At 41.1% G+C, this 25,048-nt stretch overlaps 1 protein-coding gene across 2 annotated transcripts in view; it reads right to left on the bottom strand.

Annotated features, from left to right (window-relative positions):
* BRINP3 (BMP/retinoic acid inducible neural specific 3) overlaps positions 1 to 25,048 on the bottom strand; it is a 232,250-nt gene that overhangs the window by 88,853 nt on the left and 118,349 nt on the right. For both annotated transcript variants that reach the window (XM_054165573.1, XM_054165574.1), the window contains exons 3-4: positions 13,077 to 13,267; positions 1,163 to 1,353 (exon numbers count right to left, since the gene is read on the bottom strand). In XM_054165573.1, the coding sequence (XP_054021548.1) occupies positions 1,163 to 1,353; positions 13,077 to 13,267 (382 nt within the window). The remainder of the gene's footprint in view (positions 1 to 1,162; positions 1,354 to 13,076; positions 13,268 to 25,048) is intronic.

The raw sequence follows: 25,048 nt of genomic DNA, 5'->3' as shown, positions 1-25,048 counted from the left end.
TAAATCACATCTTGCATTAAAAACTTCATCATTAATGCATATTCAACTGCAAGTTAAAATTTTATTTGCTCTTCAGTGCTGGAAATGGTCTGAGAGAGGTTATTTCAAACAAAGAACATTTAGGCTACAGAACTGCTCAAAAGAAGAAAGGTCTGGAGAAAAAGTCTTACAAAGAGAAGTTGAGGGAACAGGGGTGTTTACTCAGAAGAGGAGGCTGAGGGAAGATCTCATTGATCTCTACAGTTCCTTGAAAGGAGGTTGCAGTGAGGTGGGGCTTGATCTCTTCTCTCTATAGAACAAAAAAAAAATGGTCTGGAATTGTGCCAGGGGAGGTTTAGGCTGGAGATTAGGAAAAATTCTTTTCCTGAGAGGATGGCCAGGGATTGGAACAGGCTGCCCAGGGAGGTGGTGGGGTCACTGTGCCTGGAGGTGTTCAAGAAACATGTGGACGTGGAACATGGTTTAATGGCCATTGTGGTGTTGGGTCAATGGTTGGGCTCAATGTTTGGACTTGATGACCTTAGAAGTCTTTTCCAACCAAAACAGTTCTATTATTCCAAGAGCTGTTGCTTTGTATGATACCTGTGAGGGTACGGATCTTAGCCAAGCATCCTCCAGTGCTGTAAGTGATCTACAGCAACCAGTGGGCAGGGTGCTTTGGCTGACAAACTGTACTATTAAAAGCTCCTTGTAGGAAATAAGATGTGTCAGAACTACATCCGAATTGTTCCAACAGTCAGTTAAAACAAGTAAATACATAAAAAAGTTAATGTTTCAGACAAAGTAACTATGTTTGGAAGGAGAAGAAAGCAGAAAAGAGGTCTGAAGGAACTGTATATGTCCATAAACCAATATAAGTCTATTTATAAATGCAGTTGCTGAGTACACAGGTAAAAAAGATTGTCTTGATGGCCAAGCACTTCCGTAAGGGCCACTGTATCATTCAAATTATGCAGCACTCCTCAGTGGCAGTATCTTTAGTATGTTAGGCCCTCTTCTAAACAAGAATCTTCATTATCAACTGCATGCTTTGATAGAGTTTAGAAAGTTTAGAACAAAAATTATTGCCCTGCTAACAAACCTTTGCTTACTAATCAAACCGTGTCTCCTTAGAAGCAGCTGGAAACACATATGCAGGTTGGTCCTGGAGGACTTCTCCTACCTTGATGGCAGTGGAGGCAATTTGGATATGGTGGAGTCTGCGCAGTGTGCTGTCCCTGTCAATGAAGTAGGAGGCTGCGAGCTGGTGCAGGGTCTCCAGAGTCACCGCAGAGCTGTTGGTGCTGGGGTCACTTCCTTCTGACCTCTTGCTCAGCTTCCGTTTGTCCACAAAAATTGTGAGTGACTCCTCTCCTGAGCAGGAAAACAGAAACCACAGCATTCATCAGTGATATCTTCTGCAAGCCTCATTTTTTCCTGAAATAAGGTCGCAAGCTGAAGTTTTCCCCAGCTGGTGTCTGATGTTTAGATATCCCTTTCTGGTGGCAAGTGTAGATACATCAATGTCTAAGCACAGGGACAACAGAAACTACTCCCAGTATTTATGCTTTTTTTTTTGAGGGGGGTACCTCATATGAATAACTATGCAATAGGACAGATTTATATCTAAAATGCAATGACACTGGGGCTAAGTCTGCTATACTAACTCCTGTTTGAAAGCAATGTAAAGATGTTCTGCAGGCATTGAATTTAAATCGTGTATAAAATGTGTTTACTTCCAAGATTGCTGTCCTTGCCTGTGGCTGGAGAGTTGGAACTAAATGAACTTTAAGGTCTCTTCCAACACAGATTGTTCTATGATCCTATGACTACCTTTATTTGTCAGTATTTAATGTTAGTGTAAAAGAAAATACCTGAGACTTTTTTTCTCCTTGTTCTCTCTTATCTGATTTCAGAGGAAGGACACCTTGTTACAAAGCCCAAAGTAAAATCTCACTTGTTTAACTAGGCAAGTTCTTAAGGACCACAACAGAAAAGCTTTTTTTTTTCCCCTTTCTGTTATCACTCCATAGCTCTGAATTGTTCAGTCACAAAACTGGTCCTTGCTTGAGCAAAAGGTCCCATGAGGGCAAAAACTACAGACTCATGAGCCCAAATGCATCACCAGCCCCATACGGGTGTTTGAAGAACCAAATTGGTTTGGGTTATATTTTTCTTCTTTGTAGTATCAATGAAAGCTTCTAGCTTAGGGCTGTGTTGAACACCTTTGGCAAGCACAACCAACAAATCCTGACATCACTTGGGGTTGGACTTAGATGGGATTTAAAGGTCTCTTCCATCCCAAAACATTCTATGATTCTGTGATTCTGTTTTAAATATTTAAAGGAATTTTCCACATATTTGTTTATTTCATGGATAATTTTGTCTTGTATTTCAGGCTAAGCAAGTATTCATTCATTCAGTAACATGTTTAGGAAAAACTCTTTGAAAACATTAATTAGAAAAAAGTAATTTATTGACTCAGTGTTTTCTTCTGTGCAACTCATGTCCAAAGTGACTGCAAAATCCCTTCTCTCACTTTCTGAGCCTGTGTTTGGTAATGTGCATCCTCCAACATTAATCTCAAGAGTCAGTGTACACTATCATTAGCACCTGGATTTTAGGTGCTGACCAACTCCACTCAATGACATTTCCTTGCTCCTGGAAAGGAATATACCCTGGTAGGGTTTGTTTCATTGCTCACCCATCTGCTACAGTGGCATTTTGCCCATTCAGAAGATGGGATGCCAGCTTTGGATGGGTTTATGTGCCAAAAAGTAATAGCTGCGGAGGGATAGTATGCAGGATGAAAGCACGGCATCATCTTTAGAGGGGGATAATCTTGGTGGTGAGCAATGCTAAATGAAGAATGCATGCCTCCCTGTGGGAGAACACATCTGTTGACCACATTGACACACAGCTACCTTGGTTGCAAAATTCATTTCTGTTTGGAGAAAAAGGAGTATGTCCACACTCAGCTGTGTACCTTACAGTGTTTCCCAGTCTCTCACAAGTTCAGAGGACAGGCAGGCTCTTCAGACCTTACATAGGCACAACTACCATTATCCTCGAGACTTTTATCTAATTAGTCCTGCCAGGCTTGTCCAGTATGTTCATTTTGTCCTGGAAGGGACAGCTGCTGCCCAGCACAGCTGGCTATTCCATCTGGAGCCTACCTCAGTTTTCACCACTATATTTACACTTCCCTTCTTGTAGGTTCATAATGGGTCATTTTTTTTGGTCATCAGAGCGGGGATTCATTGCCTGAACTCCAAAGAACTGAGAATTAAAGCAGCCTTTGCAAGTAACAGGATTTCCCAATCCAGTCCCAATTTTTTCTGCTGTATTAAGTAGATGTAGGTCCACATTTTATTTAACTACTGCCATAAACCTCCTGCAAAGCTGACCAGGGTTGCTTGGCTTGGCAGGCACGAGCACATTGCATTAGCACAGACTTGTGCAGTTCATTTTGCTAGGCTGATGATGCAAGGAGGTGCCAGTGCTGTGGCCAGGTGGGCCATTAGTCACACCATGCTGCATCTGTGCCAACAGCCGTGAGCAGAGAACTGAAGAAGCCTGGCAAAGCCTAATGATGTGTGCTTTGAGAGACATTCCCCATCAAAACCTGGTCTAGATTTCAGTGCTGCTGGAGTTCAGCAATGCCTATGTGATAAAACATGCCTCTTCAAATCCTGCCTTGTGACTCTAGCCAGTATGGGAGATGTTTGTAAAATGAAAAGGTTTGGGCTAAGGAGCCATGGGCTTTATGCAGCTGCTTGTGGAGCTACAATGACAGTGTCCTATCACAGCTGTCCTACCTATCTAGAGAACATCGGAACTCACAGGGTTAAATATCATCTCAGTGACCAATCCAGGCTGCACAAACAAGGTGCAAGATTGCACTAGCAGATTTCTCCCTATTTTCTCTCTTTTTCTATAGGCCCTAGCTATCATATTTAGATTAAAGTGACTTTTGCAAGCTCAACTACTGAAAATATCCTGTAACAAATATTAAGGTAAATGAAAACAAGTCCTTAATGTTGCTGAGAAATCTCTAGGAAGTAGATAAAACATTTCTTTGTGCTTCATTAACCAGTATGCCACACCATCTTGCTCTGGAGTCATTTTTTTTTTATTGTTCTGGATTAGTTATCAGTAGAAAAAGTGACATTGCTTCTATCTCAATAGCATTCTTATAACTTTCAATATTAAAAACAATTTGTTTTTCTCCTATCAAAAACTTTTGTTTTCCAGGGAATGGAGAGACGATCTACAATGAAACTTCCTGTTTCAAACAAACAGCTTGGAAAAAAGGCAGTGTCTGTGTGTCATGTTGCTTTATTTTGATTAGAAAATGCCAGGAAAATCACCTTTGAACCCCCTCATAGTTATCACATCATCCTTTTATCCTAGTCCTGCTTGATCCCGTGCTTGCTGTGGCACTTGCTTGTGGGTGTGTTTTGGCAGGCAGGATCCCCCAGCATCCCGAGCCCTGCAGTCTCCTTCCCCACTGTCTGACAGATAGGTTTTGTTTTTCATGTTCTGTAACTGGGCTGAAATGATTTTGAAGGTTTACTTTGACTCAGATCACATCAGATTATATCTCCCAAGGCTGAGTGTAGGCAAGCAGCTGGTCTCCTCAAAAATCTATGCATTGCATTTGTAGGGCATCTTAAACAAGTGGGTTCTAGTTCACCACTGGTCTTTTCAGACAATAAGCTAAACCAGGTGCAGTCAGGTATGTTACAAAAATATTTGATGCTCATAAAGCATTTGAGAATCATGAAATCATAGAATTGTTTTGGTTGGAAAACATCTCTAAGATCAAGTCCACCCATCAAACTAATACCAGCATGGTCACTAAACTGTGTCCCACAGTGCCGTGTCCACACGTTTCTTGAACACTTCCAGGCATGATGACTCCACCACCTTCCTGAGCAGCCTGTTCCAATCCCTGACTACTTTTGCAGCAAATAAATTATTTTCTAATCTCCAGTTTAAACCTCTCCTGACACAGTATCAGGCCATTTCCTATTGATCTGATACTAGAGAGAAGGGACTAACCCTGACCTCACTCCAACCTCCTTTCAGGAAGTTGTGGAGGGGAAGGTGGTCTCCCCTCAGCCTCCTCTTCTCCAAACTAGACAACCCCAGTTCCCTCAGTTGTTCCTCACCAGACCTGTTCTTAGAGATTCTGAAACTTTTTCCTCTGCCAGAGGTGATTAGCATAAAAAGTGGGTTAAAAACCAGAGAACTCCCTCATACGTGGTGCTAGAGCATACACATCACTGCAGAATTGTAACAGGGCTCCCTTTCACACCCAGTAAAGTCAAGTTACTGACATATTTAATTCATGAAAGAAAAATCTGAGCTGGAAGTTAACTTAAAGAAAATTAAACTTATGGAAAAGAGACTCTTCTGTCACATTTGAAACATGGGTGAATCTCAGTTTTTACTGATTACAGTCTGCCACCAGGAAACAGACTAAGACATCCAAACACTAGCTACAAAACAAGTGTGATTTACAAAACTATTCAAGGTTATGAATTTTAAGAGCTGCAAAGGACTGATGGCAGTGAATACTAAGAAAACATGATTATTCAGCATCAGATGCAGACAGCTGTGCTTTCCATAAGCTTTGCAATCAGTATTCTCCCAACCTCACAAAATTCATGAATCAGTCAACTTCACTTTTTCAGGTTTAAAAGAAATCACATTGAAACATTTGGTCATGCTTACAGAACAATGCCACTGAATCCAATGGTTGATTCAAGAAATCAGCAGAGTGACTACAATGATGCTTTATTAGCATGGAACTCCTGTCACTGTTGGGGACTGACATTCACACTACAGACTGACCTTGGCACCTGGAGTTTTCCAAATTCATAGAACAGTTTGGGTTGGAAGGGGCCTTAAAGATCATCCAGTTCCAACACCCCTGCCATAAGCAGGTACAACTTCCACTAGACCAGGTTTCTCAAGGCCTCATCCAACCCAGCCTTGAACACCTACCTCCAGGGAGGGGGCATCCACAACCTCCCCAGGAAACCTGTTTCAGTGTCTCACCACCCTCACTGTTAAGAATTTCTTCCTAATCTCCAGTCTAAACTCTCTCAGCCTGTCCCCACAGGGGAGGTTCTCCAGCCCTTTGGTCATCTTTGTGGCCTTCTCTGGATCCACTCCAACAGTTCCATGTCCATCTTGTGTTGGGGGTACCAAAACTGAATGCAGTTGGAGTCTCAGCAGAGCAGAATAGAGGGGGAGAATCTCCTCCCTTGTCCTGCTGGTCACACTGCCTTTGATCCTTATAGCTTAGTCTATATGTTTAATTCTCTCCAGCTTTATATAAACATATTTTCCATTATTTCTCTTTGCAAGTTAAAGTAACTTCTGAGCTGAGAAGAATATTCTGCACACTGATTTCAAAAAGAAAGTCTAAAATTAAACTGAAATTTATAGGAATTTACCCTGACACAAAACCCATCCATGGCTATTTAGCTATAAGGCTTCCAAACAACATTTCAGAAATAGCATCCAGAAATTAGAAAATAATTTTCTGTATGTCTTAAGAATGTCTTTAGGAATTATTTGCATAAAAAATGCAGCCATTATTGACATGGTAGAAGTAGAATAGTGCTGTGATAACTGTAACTAAAGATAACGCCCTATTGAAGGAGTAAATACATTTTTTGTTATACATAATAATACATATTCATGTGATTTAAAGAGTGCTATTTTCTGCCTCAATTATTGAGAGACTGTTTTCCTGTAGCCACATCTTTGTAGTAAGGAAAGGATCCTACATCTTGATGTTTCACGTTTTCATCTGTAGACTGGGAAGTGCTAGGAAAAGGCAGTAAAACCAGCACTTAGAATCATAGAATTGTTAGTGACCTCAAGGCTTATTCAGCTCCAATCCCCCTACCATGGACAGGGACACCTCACACTACATCAGGTTGCTCACAGCCACATCCAGCCTGGCCTTAAAAGCCTCCAGGGATGAGGCTTCTATCACCTCCCTGGGCAACCTGTTCCAGTGCCTCACCACCCTCATGGTAAAGAACTTCCTAACATCCAATCTCAATCTACCCATTTCTATTTTTGTTCCATTCCCCCTAGTCCTGTCATTACCTGACATCCTAAAAAGTCCCTCACCAGCTTTCTTGTAGCCCTCTTCAGATACTGGAAGGCCACAATATGGTCTCCTCGGAGCCTTCTCTTCTCCAGACTGAACAGCCCCAACTCCTTCAGTCTGTCCTCATAGGAGAGGAGCTCCAGCCCTCTAATTATCCTCATGGCCCTTCTCTGGACATGCTCTAGCACGTCTAGATCCTTCCTGTAATAGGGGAAATCTTCTAGCCCATCACTTTATGTCAGAAGAAGAGGAAATAGTAATAAAAAGATAACAAAGACAGTTATATCTCAGCATCATCTTACAGAGGTGTGAAAAAGAGTGTGATCAGCTGATCAAGAAAGGTTCTCCTTCCTTTCTACACTGCCCTAGCAAGGCCACATTTGGATTACTATGCCCAGTTCTGGACTCCTCAGTTCAAGACACACAGAGAAATACAGGAGAGTGTCCAGTGGTGGTTACAAAGACACATAGGAGCCTGGAGCATCTCTGTGAGGAGAAAAGGCTGCAGCAGCTGGGACTGTGTAGCCTGCTGAAGAGCAGCCTGGGAGGGAATCTGATCAATGGTGATCAACAGCTAGAGGGCAGGAAGCATGGAGGATGGGGCCAGCCTCTTTTCAGTGGTGCACAGTGGCAGGACACAAGGGTCCAATGGTCACAAACTAGAACCCAGGAGATTCCATCTGGACAGGAGGAAAATTTCTTTGGTGTGAGGGTTTTGAATCCCTGGAGCAGGCTGTCCAGAGAGGTTGTGGAGTCTCCTTCTCTGAAGAAATTCCAAACCCAGCTGGCCATTGTGATTCTGGGCAACTGCTGTGAGTGACCCTGCTTTAGCAGCAGGGTTGGACCGGATGATCTCCAGAGGTCCCTTCCAATGCCCCTCATACTGGAATTCTCTGATTCTTTGATAAAGTTCGTTGGTCTTTGAACTCCTCAAAAGTTTCTGACCCAACAGAACACCTCAGCTACAGCAGATGTACAAAAAAGTAAAATTAATTTTGTTATACCTTTGCTATACAAAATAACCAAGTTTTAGTGTAAAAATCTCTTCATATATAGATCACAAAATGTATCATTAGGGTTTTATCAGGTCGTTTCTCCAAACTTCAGCAGATGCTGATGGTTCAGAAAGTACATAAATTAATGTGAGGCCAGATGTAGCATCATTTCTGCAGTTGAAGTGAATCATGGTGCAATGTTAATTCCACACATACCATCTGGTTTAGGGTTTAACATTATTCCTCATTCAATAAATGGGGAGAGGGAAAATAGAAAATATATTTTTGCCCTTTCTTTTTTCTTTTTCCCCTTCTTCTTAGCATCCAGAATCCTAAATGCTGGAAAATTTACATTCCTGGAGGGGAGTGTTTGCAATGTGAATGCTAGATTTTGAAGTTTCTTTCTCACATCAGTCACCTGAGACTGGACCTCCCCTCTCTTATTTGACAACAGTTTGTACTCTTACCTTGAAAGAGGTATAAGGGAAAACAAAAGTCATATCAGCAGTCAGCATAAGTGATCATAAATCCATCAGAATTCACTAAGGTTCAATGTATTACACCATCTGACAAATTCTCTCATCTCTGTATGCACAACAATAAACTGCTAAAGAGGAATAATAAGCAGGGGCAGAAGACCTGACCTTATTTACTCAGTGGGTAGGATAGTAAAGGTGTAACTATCAAACTCACTTGTGGGACTCCAGTCAGTGGAGAGGAGAACGACAGGAGGCTGGGGTTAAGCTGATCTGCTGATACATATTAAGGCTGTCTTTTGTGAAGTCAAAATTATTTTATTTTTCTTTTAATTCTCAAAGCCTTCAACATCATTAAGGGATATTTCCTGGGAATTGAATGTATTGGTGGTCTAGTAATGGACACTGAGCAATTACATCCGACAATACAAAAATACATCAACCTCAAACACTTAAGTTTACCGTTTAGCCAACTGCCTAAAAAGAGTCTAGTTTCATAAGAAGCCTTGGCAACCTCCTGAAATTTTGTTGCCATGTTTCCAGATGCAAGGAGGACTTGTTTGTCCACTATCTTCATCTTGCAAAGCACCCAAATCTGACTGGCATCACCCACATGTCTGGAAGAAGGGTCTATCATTTCACTGTAATGTGTTGTTTATCTGTATTTTCCTGGTCACCTAGTCTATTGGTTTGTTGGGCAGACTTTACATTAAAGTGAATGTCTTTAAAGTAGGATCCACTAGTATTTTCATTCTCCTACACCTATTTAACAGAGATGCTCTGAGCTTCACAATGACTTCCAGTTCTGAAGCTCACCAGTGCACACCATTTTTAGTAAATCTTTAACAGGTACAACACATGGAACATTATTTAGTAAGCTGGACCTTCACTGACTGATGCTGCATGCAAGCAAGAAAGTAGGAACACAGAACAAAAGAAGAAAAGTTAGAACTGTGGGTTGTCTCTCATCCAAAGGAGAATCTCTGTGTTTTGGAACTGCTAGCTGAAAGCTGATAAAAAAAACTGGAAACACACTTCACAGAGTCAGAAAATAATTTAGGCTGGAAGGGATTTCTAGTGATCATTCAGTCCAATTCCCAGCTCAAAGCAAGTCTAATTAAATGAGATGCTCAGGGACATGTCCTGTAGAGCCTTCTCTCACCTTCAAAGAAGGAATTCCCTTCTAGAAGTCCTCTCTTGCCCTTCCTCTAAAGCTCCTCTGGTCATTGTTGGCTGGGCTGCATACATTTGCAATTTTGCTAAAGCAAACAGGATATTTGCAGCCTGGAACAGCAGAAGAAATGCTCTCAGCCCCTACTGATGGCCCAGACTGACAAAGCATCCCCCTATGTGCACCAAAATGAGCAGCCATATCTCTCATTTCTCTGCAGACTTGACCCTTCAGACAGTCAGTGCAGCAGCAGAAGTTACTTCTGTGCACAGACACATGAGCTCAGCCTCGAATCCACTGCTGTGCAAACACCAGGTTACACAGAGTCCTTCTATCCTGCGGCTTGAAGATGATCATTATGGACGTTGGCCTTATGTCACGAGAAGATAAAATTTCCATAAGAAATAGAAGCAGTGAGAGATGTCATTTTCCACACTATCTTGTGGCAACAAGAAAAATGGAACTTCCCTAAATTCCCATTTCAGAATGCCCTCGAGGAGCATATTTCTGTGTTTGTGAATAAAGGCTGGGGAACGCATCGCAAACAACCATGTGCAAGAGTTCCCTTTATGGTCAAAAAGGGATATTCATGAAAGCCAAGTGGTCACAGAGGCACACAAATCTTACCCCAGGACTGTTCATTTGCCAGGCTTTCCAGAAAGTTCATGAATACAGATGGCTGTGCACTATGCACACCCAGTTTGGTCTTTTGCATTTACAGAGTTACACAAGTGGCAAAGCTTTCAGAGTAAAACAACTTCTAATTAAAGTGAAATTATGAATGCATTATTGAAAGGGAAAAAATTAATAATAATTGCATGTTAATAAAGTCTGGACAAGCATCTCTGGGAATTCCCACTCAATCTAGCCCCCCCAAAAAAATGAGATGGCACAAAGGAAAGTATCAAGTTGTTAGCTACCTCATGGAAGCATTCTTAGAAATTACTTATTCCCAGTAATTATTTTAATTGAACCATTTTTTTTTTAAAGTATTTAGCACCCACCCCATGATAATGGAAGGCAGCAGGTGTGCATGAAATCATCCTCAAAATCGAGGCCAGGGGCCTAAACCAAACCCTATCAAAGTTAATACAAAACCTCCTTATGACTTCATTAAGCATTGGCAGAGCCCAGAAGCCCACACAGTCTCCCTATGAGTGGAAAAGTTTTGCAAGCACATAGCAGCTACTGCATTTTAAGGACTTTGATGTATCCAGAGCCACAGAGCAGGCTGCCCAGAGAGGTTGTGGAGTCTCTCTCTGGAGAGATTCCAAACCCACCTGGACATTGCAATCCTGGGCAACCTGCTGTGGATGCCCCTGCTTTAGCAGCGGGGTTGGACTGGATGATCTCCAGAGGTCCCTTCTAACCCCACCATGCTGGGATTCTGTGTGATTCTGTGAGGTGGTCTGAAAATGGCTAGGAAAAGGGTAACTGAACCTTATTTCCCTGTATCAAATGCTGTAGCTTTGGGGTGAATACTGAATGTTTAAGCTACAATTTTGAAATGGCTTCAAAAGAACTACCCTTAAGTTTTAGTTTTGACTTAGGACCAGTGTAATACTGGTGGTTTGTGCTTTTCAAGAGCATCTATTCTGGGGTGAGACTGTTTTCCCTGAGCTGTTAGCTCCAATTTCAACTTGAAAATTAATTTCATAATAAGGCTATTAGTACTGGAATTATAGAAACATAGAATGTTCTGTCTCGGAAGTTACCTTAAAAATCATCTAGTTGCAACCACCCTGCCATAGCTGGGACCAGGTTGCTCAAGGCCTCATCCACCCTGGCCTTGGGAGGGGGCATCCACAACAATTAATACATTAAATGTTACTTAACAATTAGCAAATAGCTCTATAATACTACATAATAATACTAACAAGTATTTTTTAGCACTGGGTAATCCCTGCATTAGGATACATAAACCAGTCAAATCTTTAATTATAACACTTTGTATTTTGAGACAAAAAAAAAAAATCTCTTCTGCAATTAGATTTTCTGTTCAAGTGTGCTATGGGCTGTAGGCAACACAGGAAAATACAGAGTCAGTTACAAAAAGTGGTGTGTATGGAATAAATCTACTGAGTAATTGGAAGAAATTTACTGATTAAATTAAATGAAACTCTGGGATTTTTTTTTTCCCAAATTGCTGCACGTAATTTGTTCTTAAAATTGTAATGGAAGTGGATTTGTTGGGGAAGCACAAGTTCCACCCCCCACCCCACCAAAACAAAAGATAGGAATTAGTTCCTTATTATTTTAAAGAACTGCAGGAAGACAGAAATTCACCTTGTTTCTAGAATGGTCTCTTCCAAAAGAGAGCCAGTGTGAGCGGTTTCAGCTGTCACCGATCTCAGGTATCAGCCAAAAGAGAATAGGAAGGCTGTCATTTCCTTAATATATGGTTAGAATTCAGTTCTGAAATGTATTAAAGAGCACCATTCCTCAGGTGAATAAAGGATTTTGACAAGACTGTCCTGCTGGAAGGATACTCAATCACCAGAATTAGCTTTAATATAATCACCCACCAAGGGATGAAGCTGCATTTCTAAAATGTCAGTTCGTTTTGTAATGCCTCAATGGGTAATCGCAGCTACTAATTATCTTTCATTGGGAACAATTTATGCTCTCTCTTGAACATTAGGCCTCTTCACTGGATTTCTTCAATCCATTTGGTGACTGGATCCCAATTATATATCAGCCTACCCTTTCCAAAGTGGTCTGTGGGGATTTAGAGATGCAGATTCCATTAAGTTAATGGGAATCACATGGCAAATCCTCATCATCCCATTTTGAAAGTTTAGTCCCACTGGTTAAATGGACACAGGTTCTAAAAAGGGTAGAGTGACAATATAGGGACTTCCCAGCAGCCAAAGTTTTTTAAAAGCCTCCTAGCTGAAAAGATATCTTGGAAATAATTGTTACTGGGTTTCTTGTTTCGTTTCTTCAGCACCTTAATAGACCCAGACACTTGTGTTACTATGTAGATTTTTATGAGGGCCTCATACAGAAAAAATGTCTCCTTAATATCCTCATAGTGCAGAGAAGGAGCATGGCCACAAGGAACCTCAGTCTCAGCACCAGGATTTCTTACATTTTTTTCCACAAAATTGTTAACACAGCGTGAATAAAGCGAAATTCAACATCAGCAGAAGCCATAAGGCTTGTGGACAAAACTTGCTCTCATGCTTTAAAGTCCAGCCCTGGGCGAGCTGCTCTCAGAAGAAAGAGCACCACGGCTCTACAGAGAAATCAGTTGTGACCAACAGGTTCAGTTCAGTCACACCAAATTTGTGCACAGTATTTCCAAGCATTAACCCTACCTCCCAAGGTAGCTGACAGTAGGAAATGTGTCCCATATTTCTTGATAAGGTTTTCTGTGATCTGTTGGAGGGTCGGGCGGCGGCCGAGCAGCCTTATGTTACGGAAGAACTCGGGGGCGAGCGGCAACGGGGAGCCGAGGAAATTCTTTCTTTCAACAGCAAGATTGTTTACTTTCCAGCGGCCAAACTCTCTGCAAAACAAAGCAGTTCTCATTCAGAAATATGTCATTCAGACAAATGTTCTTCATTTGCAAACTCCTCTGCTCTGCTGACTAGCTGGGGGCGACTAGCTGGGTATTACAACTGGCCTTGACAGCGCTGCTCTGTCATGTGTTATAGGACAAGCAATGAGCTTTATTTATTAGAAGTGGAGGCAGCACTGCATAAAAACATCATTGCTCAGGAAGAAATTAAATAAAAAATAAAATTAAATAAAAAACAAGCCTCTTGGGATGCTGCTGTTCCTGTTGTTCATTCTTTGCTCCTGATGGGAATACAGTGCCAGAACACCATATTTGACCGAAACTGAAACGAAATTAGTATTTTCCCCATAGCTGGGCCAAATATAACATGGGTTTTCATCAGCACCAAGCATTTCAAGAAGGTAATGTTCTTTCATTTTTGATGATGTCACTTGGGTAGGTAGCTGGCTGATTTCAACAATTCAGAGAAACAATATCACACCATAGTTGACTTTATTATGACGTTTCCAGTTTTGTATGCTTTTGGCCTCCACTTTGAGGAAACATGAAGATAATAGTTTTGATTCCTAAAGCCAGATGACTTTCCAGTTGTATGAGGGATATAAATGAATTCAAAGTCCCCTCCTTCTCTCTAAAACAAATCAGTGATAGCAGGGAAAACAAACAAGTCAATTACACAGCAATAAACACATCTTTTATTCATTTGCTTACCAATTAAGATACCAGATAAGAGCTATTAGTAGAAGGACTCATTGTCCTCAAAATCTAGCCAAGATACACAGCATTTGCAGTAACTTTGCTTTTGCAAGGTACACCATTAACCCTTTTGGTTACCAACTCCAGTACTGTGACAATGAAATCCAAGGCAACCTGTAGGCTGTGCTTACCTACCACGGTCTGACATAACTATAGGAATGACTTTGTTGAATAATTCCTATAGTTATGTCTGTTGAGCTGTCCCTACAATAACATCACAGAAGAGCAAAAAAATTAGAGTGTTTGAAAGATCCTGCTGAAAGTCCCAGCTAGATAGTGCACAAGATTCATTTACAAAATACACACAAAAGAGAAAAATCAAGGATGCAGCAAATAAACAGTATTTGAGGGCCATCTGAAACAAAGCAGTTGCCCACATCTGAACAAGTAGGATCAGCTTCATAATACATGATTAATACTGGCATTTTTTAGTGCTTTTAAGCCCACAACTATTTGTAGGATCCAGATAAAAACATTCTTGGGTAACCCTTCTAATTCCAGCATCCTCCTGTTTCTCTTGCAGAGCCAAACTGTTTTATTCCCAACGTGGCTTAAATTTACATGCATAACAGGTGACAGTTTAAAGTAGCTCCTGTTAACTGCCTTTCTTTTCATACAAATTCTTGCAGAGGCCATTTTCTACCAAAATCAAATCAGAAGGATTACAGCAGAGCAAGGGTTATGCAACTATACCTGAAATCTAATGCAATTTACCAGTCAAGAGCGTGAGACTAAACAGATCCCCACAGTCTCTTACATATTCTGCACATCACCAGTGTGCCTAAAATAGTGTTTGGAAATCACTATTTATAAGATGTGGTTTTTTTTTTTTTTTTTTTATCAATTGTCAGGTGTTAAGGTTTTAATATCACAAATTCCCTTTCCTTTTAGGAAGCTAAAAACCAAGTAACCTCCTTTATAGCTTTCATTCAACTACTGGATTTTAGTTTAAAAAAAAAAAAAGGTGAGAAAAATGACACACAAGCACTTTTTGTCTCTAAAGTGAAAAACATATTCATTGGGCATATTGACTCCATTAATTCAGGCACTAAAACTAGTGAATTACCCTGCACTCTAAAAATACTTCTCAAGTGAAAGAGAAAAAAAAGTAAGAAAACTAGCTTTTTTATTTAAATGTTATTGCTTTCTAGGCATATTTCAGTGATTTTTTTACTTAGGTGTTTTTTCTCATTTGAACACATCAGAAAATATAGGTCAATTGTAGTTCCTGAAGAGTCCATCAAGACAGAATTGCTTTGACAGCAAGAAAAGAACACAAGCTTTATAATGCAAAATATTCACTTTATACCTTGATGAAACCTTTTCTTCTAAACTCGCTGTCTGACTAATTGTCCATATCAAAGCTGAGATTCAAACACAGGAATAGCAGAGAAGTTGCAGTTTTTATACACCCCAGTTTACTGCTACATTTCATCCATTTTTCATTGTCAGAACTTTGAGGAACAGTGAAGACCACCAAAATGATCCCTTTTTAATGCAGCCAAAGAAAAATCATCAAATGGCTCTTGCTGCCTGTGTCAGCAAGTTTGTGACTGATGAAGAAACTCTCTACCACAAAAAAGCCCCAAACACCTCCTCTGGACTTGGAGGCTGATGCTGAAGATCTCTTAGACTTTCTCAACAATCTGTTGCAGTATTCAACTACAGGGAGTGCATTTAATTTGCAGTCTGAACATTGCCAGTTTCAGTTCTCAGATTTTGGAGCTTTCAATACATCTAAGGCAGATTAAAAGTTTTCCTAAATATGGGGTACATTTTGTGTAAGTAATAACAGCTCTTGTCTGGATCTCTTCTGAACCTTACTCTGAGTTGATTACAGCTTCATTTCTGTTTCTTTGTGAACTGAAGCTTTAGACAATACATCTTTTTAATCTAAACTGCAGCTGAGGAGGTGCAATAATCTTGATTTGTTAACTATAAATCAAAATACATTGAAAAATCAATCTATTTCACATGACTTAATTTACATGAAATTGTCTTCTGGTAAGAAGCTGGTCTGTTTATTACTTTATAGCATACCACAGCCTCTGTTAGATCCTCTCACATAGTTCCCTGTCCCCCGTGAACTGGGGAGCCCAGAACTGGACGGGGTACTCCAGAATTGGCCTCAGTAGAGCAGAGTAGAAGGTGAGGAGAATCTCCCTTTATCTGCTGGTCACACTCTTCTTGATGCACCCTAGACCATGGGCCTTCTGAGATACAAGACTGCATTGCTGAGTAAACTATTTCCTATGATTCATTCTATAATTCCCTGGGCAGCCTGTCCCAGGGCTTGACAATTCTTTTGGTGAAGAAATTATTCCTTATACCCAGTCTAATCCTCCTTTGGTGATCCCTGGATAGGGAAAGCAAGAACTGATTTTCAAAAGGAAACCTGAGGGAAAAAAAATCAGACTTCAGAAGTTCCTGCATTTGTAAGAGCAGAAAAATCTGGACTGCAATTCAGGATGGGTGTTTGAGTTATTTCTAGGATGTTGAGTGAAGAGGGTTTTGCAAGCATTTTCTGGGTGGGTGACAGTCACTTGTAATTGCTATCCTGAAATGAGAGTTTATTTCTGTAACTAAATTCCTATCCTTATCTTACTTTTATATGACTTACATAAATATGTATATTTATACACACCTGAGTTCCCTTTTTTCTCTTAATTTCACCTTTTCAGCAGTGGTGTATTCTCTCCCTTTTCCTTCTCCCCTCTCTTATCATTCAGCTTTTATTTGTTCCTCAGTCATTCTAACACGAACTCTCCAGCCCTTAGATGACATTTGTACCAAATGTCCATTATTCTCCTTTGGAAATCACGTTCCTGCCCACTGCCAAAGGCAGACTAGCAGGCCTGACAGGGTAAATGATCTTCTTCTTAGCAGAGAAAATTCTGCCTTCCAAAGTCACAGGAGTACCATTCATCAGAACACCTCCTACAGTGCAACATAGCATTAGTCCTGGCTGCTGGTCAGGAAAACTAATTATGCACCAGATACAAACACTAAAGGTATTAGAAGCTTATTCTTTCCTTCTCTTCCTCTTCTTCTACTGCATAAGAGCCAAGACTAGCAGCTGTCATGGCACTAGAAAGAAACTAAGGTTTAACAGCAGGTGGTTGCCCATGTATTTCCAGCCCAAACAATATGTTCACCATTGGACAGAGTTCTTTAATGCTGAAGGCAAAGCCTGCTGTTGAGAAGGATGGTGGCTTTGGGCTTGTAGAAGAGAGAGAGGAAATAAGTCAGTCTGGCTCCTAGGATGAAGTCTATAGTGGAACTGTGTTATATAATAAGTAGTGCCAGAGCTATGGCACTACTCATTGCTATGGGCAGCATTCTCTCCATCTTCCTACAGATAAGAACCATGGGTTTATATATCCTACCAAAAAAATCTCTTTCCTGACTTCCTGGCTAGCACATACATAACTCTGAAGCCCAGTGGTGCCAGTTCTAACCAGCTGCACTGCATGCCTGCCCCTGTCTTTTCCTGCTGAATGAGGTCTTCTGCCCTTTGTTCTACTTAGAGAAATTTAGAGTGAAGAATATGAGTCAGGGAGCCAGTGTGAGGTGAAAACAAGTACAATCTAAAATACAGTTTTCACTTCAACACTATTTCTTGTATCTTTTTCTGCTGTTTAGTATTTGTGTTGCTCTGCCGTGACATCCAGAGTGATGTTTAATCTAAGAATAATGTTCTGACATAAAACACCCCTTAGTTGCAGACATGTTTTCATCTTGAAAGAAGCTTAAACTGCAAGTGGATCTGAAAGCAATTCTAGGGCAGCAGGCCAATAAAAACTCTTTTGAATTTCAATCCATGATGGGTTTTTTGCCTCTTTTTTTTCTGCCTTTTTTTCCCCAAATATGTGTATAAATTATACATTTTCTTCTACCCTTGCATTCATTTCAATACACTGTAAATCATATGGTATGGGAAGATATAAGGAAAGTGCTATGTAAAACATCTAGATGAAGGAAATAAAAATAAATGCTGTTGTACTCTATAAATTGTGCTGTGTAGAAGACTCAAAAAGGGAAAATAATCTCTGTTATTGCAGATGATTAAGTCAGAGCCTACAAAGAGATTTGCAGTGAGTCTGATCGATTGTTCATAACCACAACAATCTCTGCTAAAGTCAACCATACACAAGCCAGAGCCTGGGCAAAATTAGCAGTTATGCCTCATTGTCAGCATCTTACATGTTTTGTAAAGTAATATTAGTCCCAGGAAGTGTAAATGTTAAAGAATAGTGTTGTGGCATAGCTTGGAAAGCACTTTTGGAAAACAAAATTCACATCATTGTAAATGCTAAGCAACTCTCCCATGTTCCTTTGTCCTAATGTCTTCTAAATGAGACAGCTCTACTCTTGGATGGTGAGAAGGTGACTGCTTCAAATGGGCTGCTGCAACAGTGGGAGTCTGATGCCAATATTTCCCCTGCAGCTGCAAGTTAATCTGTTGGCAGAACAGCTCAATGGAAGAGGAGATGGTGTTTTTCACCTTCTACTTTTGTGAAAAGCCTGAGGATTTCTTAATGCCCAAGGGCATAACTTGAATAAGGCCAAGATGATATAAAATAAGCCACCACCATATTAAACTTCAGAAGAAAAAGGTCAGTGAAACACTATAATGCCCCAGATTTGCATCATGCACTGGTCTGTGACTGGGGCTTAGGTAGGCTGCCAGCTGGACAGACACAAACCAAAGGCAAGCTCAAGTGCTCAGCTCTGAGAGGAACCATAATACCATGAACCACACTTCCTCTGTCCTGTGCAATGCAAAAACCATGTATAGCTACAGCTGTTGGGGAAACTGTGCACAGGCTAATTCCTCTGCAGGAGACAGGCTCGGAGTGGATGACACATGGACCACTTGGCCCCAACTACACCACATTCCAGGATTTAAGAAAGAGGATCCCTCAGCAGCAATATCCCATTATCTTCCACTTACCAAGTAGAAGTCTGCAGTAGCAGCACTGGGAAAACAGACTGAGAGAGTTGGGATTGTTCAGTCTGGAGAAGAGCAGGCTGCACCGAGACCTTCTTGTGGGTTTTCAGTGCTTAAAGAAGCCAATCAGAAGGCTGGGGACAGTCATTTTAGCAGGATCTCTTGTGACAGGACAAGGGGTGATGGGTTTAATGAAAAGAAACAGATTTAAACTAGATACAGGAAGAAACTTTTTGCACTGAGGGTGGTGAGACCCTGGCCCAGGTTGCCCAGAAATGTGGTAGATGCCCCATCCTCGGAACCATTTCAGTGTAGGTTTTTTGGGGCAATAAGTAACCTTCTCTAGTTAAAGAAGTCCCTGCTCAGTGCATAGAGGGTTGGCTAGATGAACTTTAAAGGTACCTTCCAATCCTAACCATTCTGTGATTTAATATTTTTATGAAGTACAAAAAGAAATCAGAAAAAATAAATCAAAATTTAAGAAAACAGCTCTCAAATAAGATTCCCCAGATGTGGGCACAACCAGAACCAGGTAATATTCAAGGCCATACTATTCAGATTGTCAGAGGTTAAAAATTCTCCTCATCAGCCCAGCTCATACAGATTTCAATACTTGTTAAACTCAGTTAACTGAGGGAAAATCTGCCACAACTTTGACTAAATGTTTGATGCAGTTGATTTTTGTTATTCAATGTGAAGTAGATGGGAATTAGATGCATCCTGAGTGAGAGGCCTTCTGGAAATACCTACCTTTGAAGAGAAAAATTCTCATTGGTACAAACATTGTACCATGGGCAAAGTAATAGCAACTTCCCTTGACTTCAAGAAGCAGCAGGCTGTCCTTGTAGCCAAGAAGGACAATGGTATCCTGGGGTGTAACAGAAGGGATGTGGTTAGCAGGGCAAGAGAGAGTCTCCTCCCCCTTTGCTCTGCCCTGTTGAGTACAGAATATTGTGTCCAGTTCTGGCCCTCTCAGTCCAAAAAAGACCTCCCTGAGAGGGTCCAGTGGAGAGCCACAAAGATGCTGAAGGGAGTAGAACATCTCGAGGAAAGGCTGAGGGAACTGGGGCTCTTTAGCTTGGAGAAGAGGAGCCTGAGGAGTGACCTCATTCATGTATATAAAGATGTGAAGGGCAGTGTTGGCAGGATGGAGCCAGGCTCTGCTCAGTGATGTCCAGTGATAGGACAAGGGGCAGTGGGTGCAAGCAGAGGTGCAGAGGAGGTTTCATATAAACATAAGGAAAAACCTTTTCACTCTGAGGGTGCTGGAGCCCTGGGACAGGCTGCCCAGAGAGGTTGTGGAGTCTCCTTCTCTGGAGACTTTCCAAACCCACCTGGGTACATTTCTGTGCGATATGCCCTAGGTGATCCTGCTCTGGCAGGGGGGGGTTGGACTTTATGATCTTTCAAGGTCCCTTCCAACCCCTAACATTTTGTGATTCTGTGGTCTGATAGATTAGAATAAATCTTCTCTATGTCTCCTGAAATCATCAGTTACCCAGACACATTTAAAAAGAAACAAGTTCAAGATGTAATAATATCCTTTCAAGCTTATGTCCCATTGCCAAAATAGAAAGTATTTCTTTATTAGCCATATCCTCATTTTCCCAGAGTCAAATTAGAAATGTTTGCTGAACACACCTATATTTTCCATGATATTGCTCATATTCATAGTTTTTAACCTTACAATGAATAAGCTCTATCATTAGGATTTCTTTTCATCTTAATACTTCTTTGAAATATACTAGAAATACTTTCAGTTTTCTATGCCTTTTTCATCTTAAATTTTCTAGGACTTGAAATTATACCTCCAGAACTAAAATTCATTATCATCAGCTTCCCTATCTTCTTGTATTATGCATATGAAATGTGTAACCTATGAACAAATTTTAATTAAAAGTATATACATTACAGACCTGGGAGGTACATGATGTGCTTCTATTTTATGGCTAGTCACAGTCAGATTATTTGCCCAGATCCTGTGATATAAATGATTTGAAGTATCTCACCTATTATGAACCCTAAAGTAAGTTTACTGAACAAGACAAAAAAATGTGTCTTCCTTTTTTGTCCATGCCAGATAGATTTTTAACCTCTGTAGCATATGTGGGGGAAAAATAGGAATAGAATAGAATAGAATAGAATAGAATAGAATAGAATAGAATAGAATAGAATAGAATAGAATAGAATAGAATAGAATAGAATTAACCAGGTTGGAAGAGACCTTTGAGATCATCAAGTCCAACCTATCACCCTGTGGCCGTTTGACGCTGTGCCTTTAAGGAAGGGGCACACTGGCTAAATGTTTGTAAAATATTTTGGTATTCTAAACAAATTTCATTGGTAGGATTGTGGGAGGAGAGATTGGACCCAGGGGAGTTGGGAACTTTCTCTCGGTCTTCCTTCCTTCGCTGTCCCTTTCGGCTGGATCTGCTTCTGGGCTTCTTGCCAAGAGATAAGAACTAACTCACTCCCTATAACAGGCCTGTCCGCTTCTTCCCCTGTCCTGCTAACCATCCTCGTCTCTTCTTCTACCTCTTTTGGGGGAGAAGGGAGGTAGGGGGTGAAGGGGGCACAGGGGGAAGCCCCCTCTGTGGGGGGTCTGGTTTCTGGTTGAGTTCATTTGCTGTATATTCCTGTATATATTGTAAAATACCTGTATTTGTTGTGTTACATAGAATCTGTTTCCTTGTAAAATATAATCTCATTTCTCTGACTGGGTTTAGCCGTGGTCTCTTTCTCAGTGGGGGAGGGAAAGCAGAGCCTTTCCTTTCAAACCACCACACACCCAACACCATCTTATCAACTAAACCATGGCACCAAGTGTCTCATCCAGTCTCTTCTTAAACACCTCCCTGGGCAGACCATTCCAATGGCCAATCACTCTTTCTGTTAAGAACTTCTTCCTAATACCCAGCCAAAACCTTCCCTGGCACAGCTTGACACTGTGTCCTCTTGTGCTGGTGCTGGTTGCTTGGGAGAAGAGACCAGCAGGCCAGGTAGTTGTAGAGAGCAATAAGGTCTCCCCTGAGCCTCCTCTTCTCCAGGCTAAGCAACCCCAGTTCCCTCAGCCTCTCCTCATAGGGCTTGTGCTCCAAAACCCTCCCCAGCTTTAATGAAAAATAGTTATTTAGACTGGAAAAGACCATTACAATTATTGAGTCTTACCCACTAACCTAACATTGCCAAGTCAGCTGCTAAACCATGTCCCTCAGTAACACATCTACACATCTTTTAAATACCTCCAGGGATGGTAATTCAACCACTTCCCTGGGCAGCTTGTTCCGGGCCTTGACAATCTTCTGGGGATGAAATAATTCCTCTTGTCTTGTCACTTGTTACTTGGGAGATGAGACTGATTCCTACCTTGTTCCCATCTCCTTTCAGGGAGTTGTAGAGAGCCAGGAGGTCTCTCCTCAGCCTTCTAATATCCAGTCTAAATCAACTCTCATCAACTCCATCCATTATCCATCATCCTATTACTACAAGTCCTTGTAAAAAGTCCTTTCCCGTCTTTCCTGTAGTCCCCTTCATCTACTGGAAGGCTGCTCTAAGATCTCCCTGGTGCTTTCTCTTGTGCATGATGAACAGTCCCACATCCCTCAGCCTGCCCCCACCAGGGAGGTGCTCCAGTCCTCTGATGATCTTTGTGGTTTCCTCTGCACCCACTCCACCAGTTCCATGTCCCTCATATGCTGGGGACACCAGAACTGGACACAGTGTTCCAAGTGGGGTCTCAGCAGAGCAGAGCAGAGGAGCAGAATCCCCTCCCTGTCCTGCTGCTCTCACTGCTCTGGATACAGCACACAGATGAATTCTGGGCTTCCAGTGACCACTGCTGGCACATGGTGAGCTTTTTATCACTGAACACCCCCAAGTCCTTCTCTCTGAGACTGCTCTTGAGCCACTTCTCGCCCTGCCTGTATTTGTGCTTGTTAATCGCAATATGGATTTACAACCTTGAAAATGGACAAGTATGCCCTGGAGAAGAATTCTTTTGATACAATAAGGAGAAGAGTTATGAGAAAGAGAAGCTGAAAGTATATTTACAGACTTTGTCTAACCTTAAGAGCCAACAGACATCATGGTCCTGTGCCTGTAGTTGATTGTGTGTGAATAAAGCCTAATGACTCTGGAATTTGATAAGAAAATAAAACTGTAGTCTCTGGAGCTCTCACTGAGGAGATGCTTTATGAATTTGACTGCACCTGCTATGGCTTGAAAATCAACAAGAAAATCAAATTCTTCTTTCTTTTCTTCATGCCCTGACCAAATTAAAGAGAAAGGAACCAGATTTCTTGTGAAGATAAGGAAGAAAGTTGAATCTGTGCACGAATTAACACTTGAAAACACAGTTTGTGAATCAGCATAAAGATCTGTTGGAGAAAATAAAGTATAACATTATTTAGTGTTGGTGGATACACACAGGTGAAGCACAAGGGAAACACAAGCTGCCAAAATTCTTCATCATTATGTGCTGCGGGCCAGAGTCTTAAAGTCTTTAAAATGTCTTTTATCACAATGTTTATTATTTCTGTTTCAGAACTACTGATTGATCTATTGCAGTGGGCAAAAGGGAGGTGTGCAGACAAACCCAAGATGTGATAAAGAATCTAAAACTAACAGTCCTTCTTACTCACCCTGTTGCTTGTTTGCAAATCTGAGGCATAGGGAGACTAGGGGTGAAGAGTACTGTGAGCAGGCATGGTCTCCTTCTGTCCCACAGTCAGAGCAGACGAAAAAGCTTTATGACCTGGCTAGTGTGCAGACAACATGAGCTTTTAAAAGCATTGATAACTGCTTGTTGGTTTGGTTTTGGGATGTGATTGATCATCAGTATTGGTTTAGGTTCAGTGTCACACCAAATTCCCATCTACTCAAACCACAGGCTGATGTGGATCCTGCCTGTGTGGAACTGGAAAAATGTATGTTAGATGACTGATGTCAGACAAAGTGTATTTTCTCAGACAAACACTGACTCAAAGTCTTATCTACAAAGCTGTACACAGCATCTGGAATTGCTTCTTTTCCAGGAAGTATGTTGTATAAACATAAATAATCTTCTCTAGTGCAGATTATTTAGCTGATTTTCCATACAATTTATAAGTTTAACCTTCCAAACAAGAGCCTTTTTGTCTCCCATTTACTTTTACATTATTCTTGCAGACTGTGTGCCAGAAGTACTATTTGCAGCAGTGACGGGTGACAGTAACTTAACCTGCATTTAAATTTATCAAGGCAGTTGTTTCTCCCAACACTCAGCTGTGAGCCTGCTTTTTTACGAGTATCAGTCTCACAAAGGTAGACCCAAATGCTGTTTTAACACTATGAAATATAATAACTACACTGTTGGTACCCATTCAAATTGTTCAAAGCAGAAGAATAGTTGCTGTCTACAACTACCTGAAGGGGGATTGTAGCCAGGAGGGAGTTGGTCTCTTCTCTCAGGCAACTAGCACCAGAATGAGAAGATGCAGCCTCAAGCTGCACCAGGGGAGGTTTAGGCTGGAGGTGAGGAGAAAGTTCTTCACTGAGAGAGTCATTCGCCATTGGAATGGGCTGCCCAGAGAGGTGGTGGAGTCACCGTCCCTGGAGGGGTTCAAGAGGGGATTGGACGTGGCACTTGGTGCCATGGTCTAGTTGTGAGGTCTGTGGTGACAGGTTGGACTTGATGATCTGTGAGGTCTCTTCCAACCTTGGTGATACTGTAATACTGTGATACTGTAATATAAATCAAAATGTTTCCTGAAAATACTTTGATGTCTTATTTGTTTGTCACTTGGCTCATGGGTTGATGTGCTGTCAAGCTTCTTTGCATCTTTGCTGTTCAAGCTTCTTTACCCTCCTATCTAAATTTAGCAGGAAATGCCCAAACCTCTACCTGCACACAAAAAGAAATAAAGCCAGGCATACTTACTCAGCATAGACAAATGCTTTCATTTTGTTTTCTATCAAAACAAAGGATGCTTCTGTTTTGGTGTAACTAAAGAGTTGCACTAAAAAGAGTTTTGGTTTATTATGAATGGTCCTGTTCTTGTTATTTTTTTCCCCCAGTGGTGTAA

The sequence above is a fragment of the Dryobates pubescens genome, chromosome 11 (assembly GCF_014839835.1).
Source record: "Dryobates pubescens isolate bDryPub1 chromosome 11, bDryPub1.pri, whole genome shotgun sequence".
Taxonomy (NCBI): domain Eukaryota; kingdom Metazoa; phylum Chordata; class Aves; order Piciformes; family Picidae; genus Dryobates; species Dryobates pubescens.
Note: the sequence above shows the minus strand (reverse complement) of the source record. Positions and strands in the feature narration are given on the sequence as shown.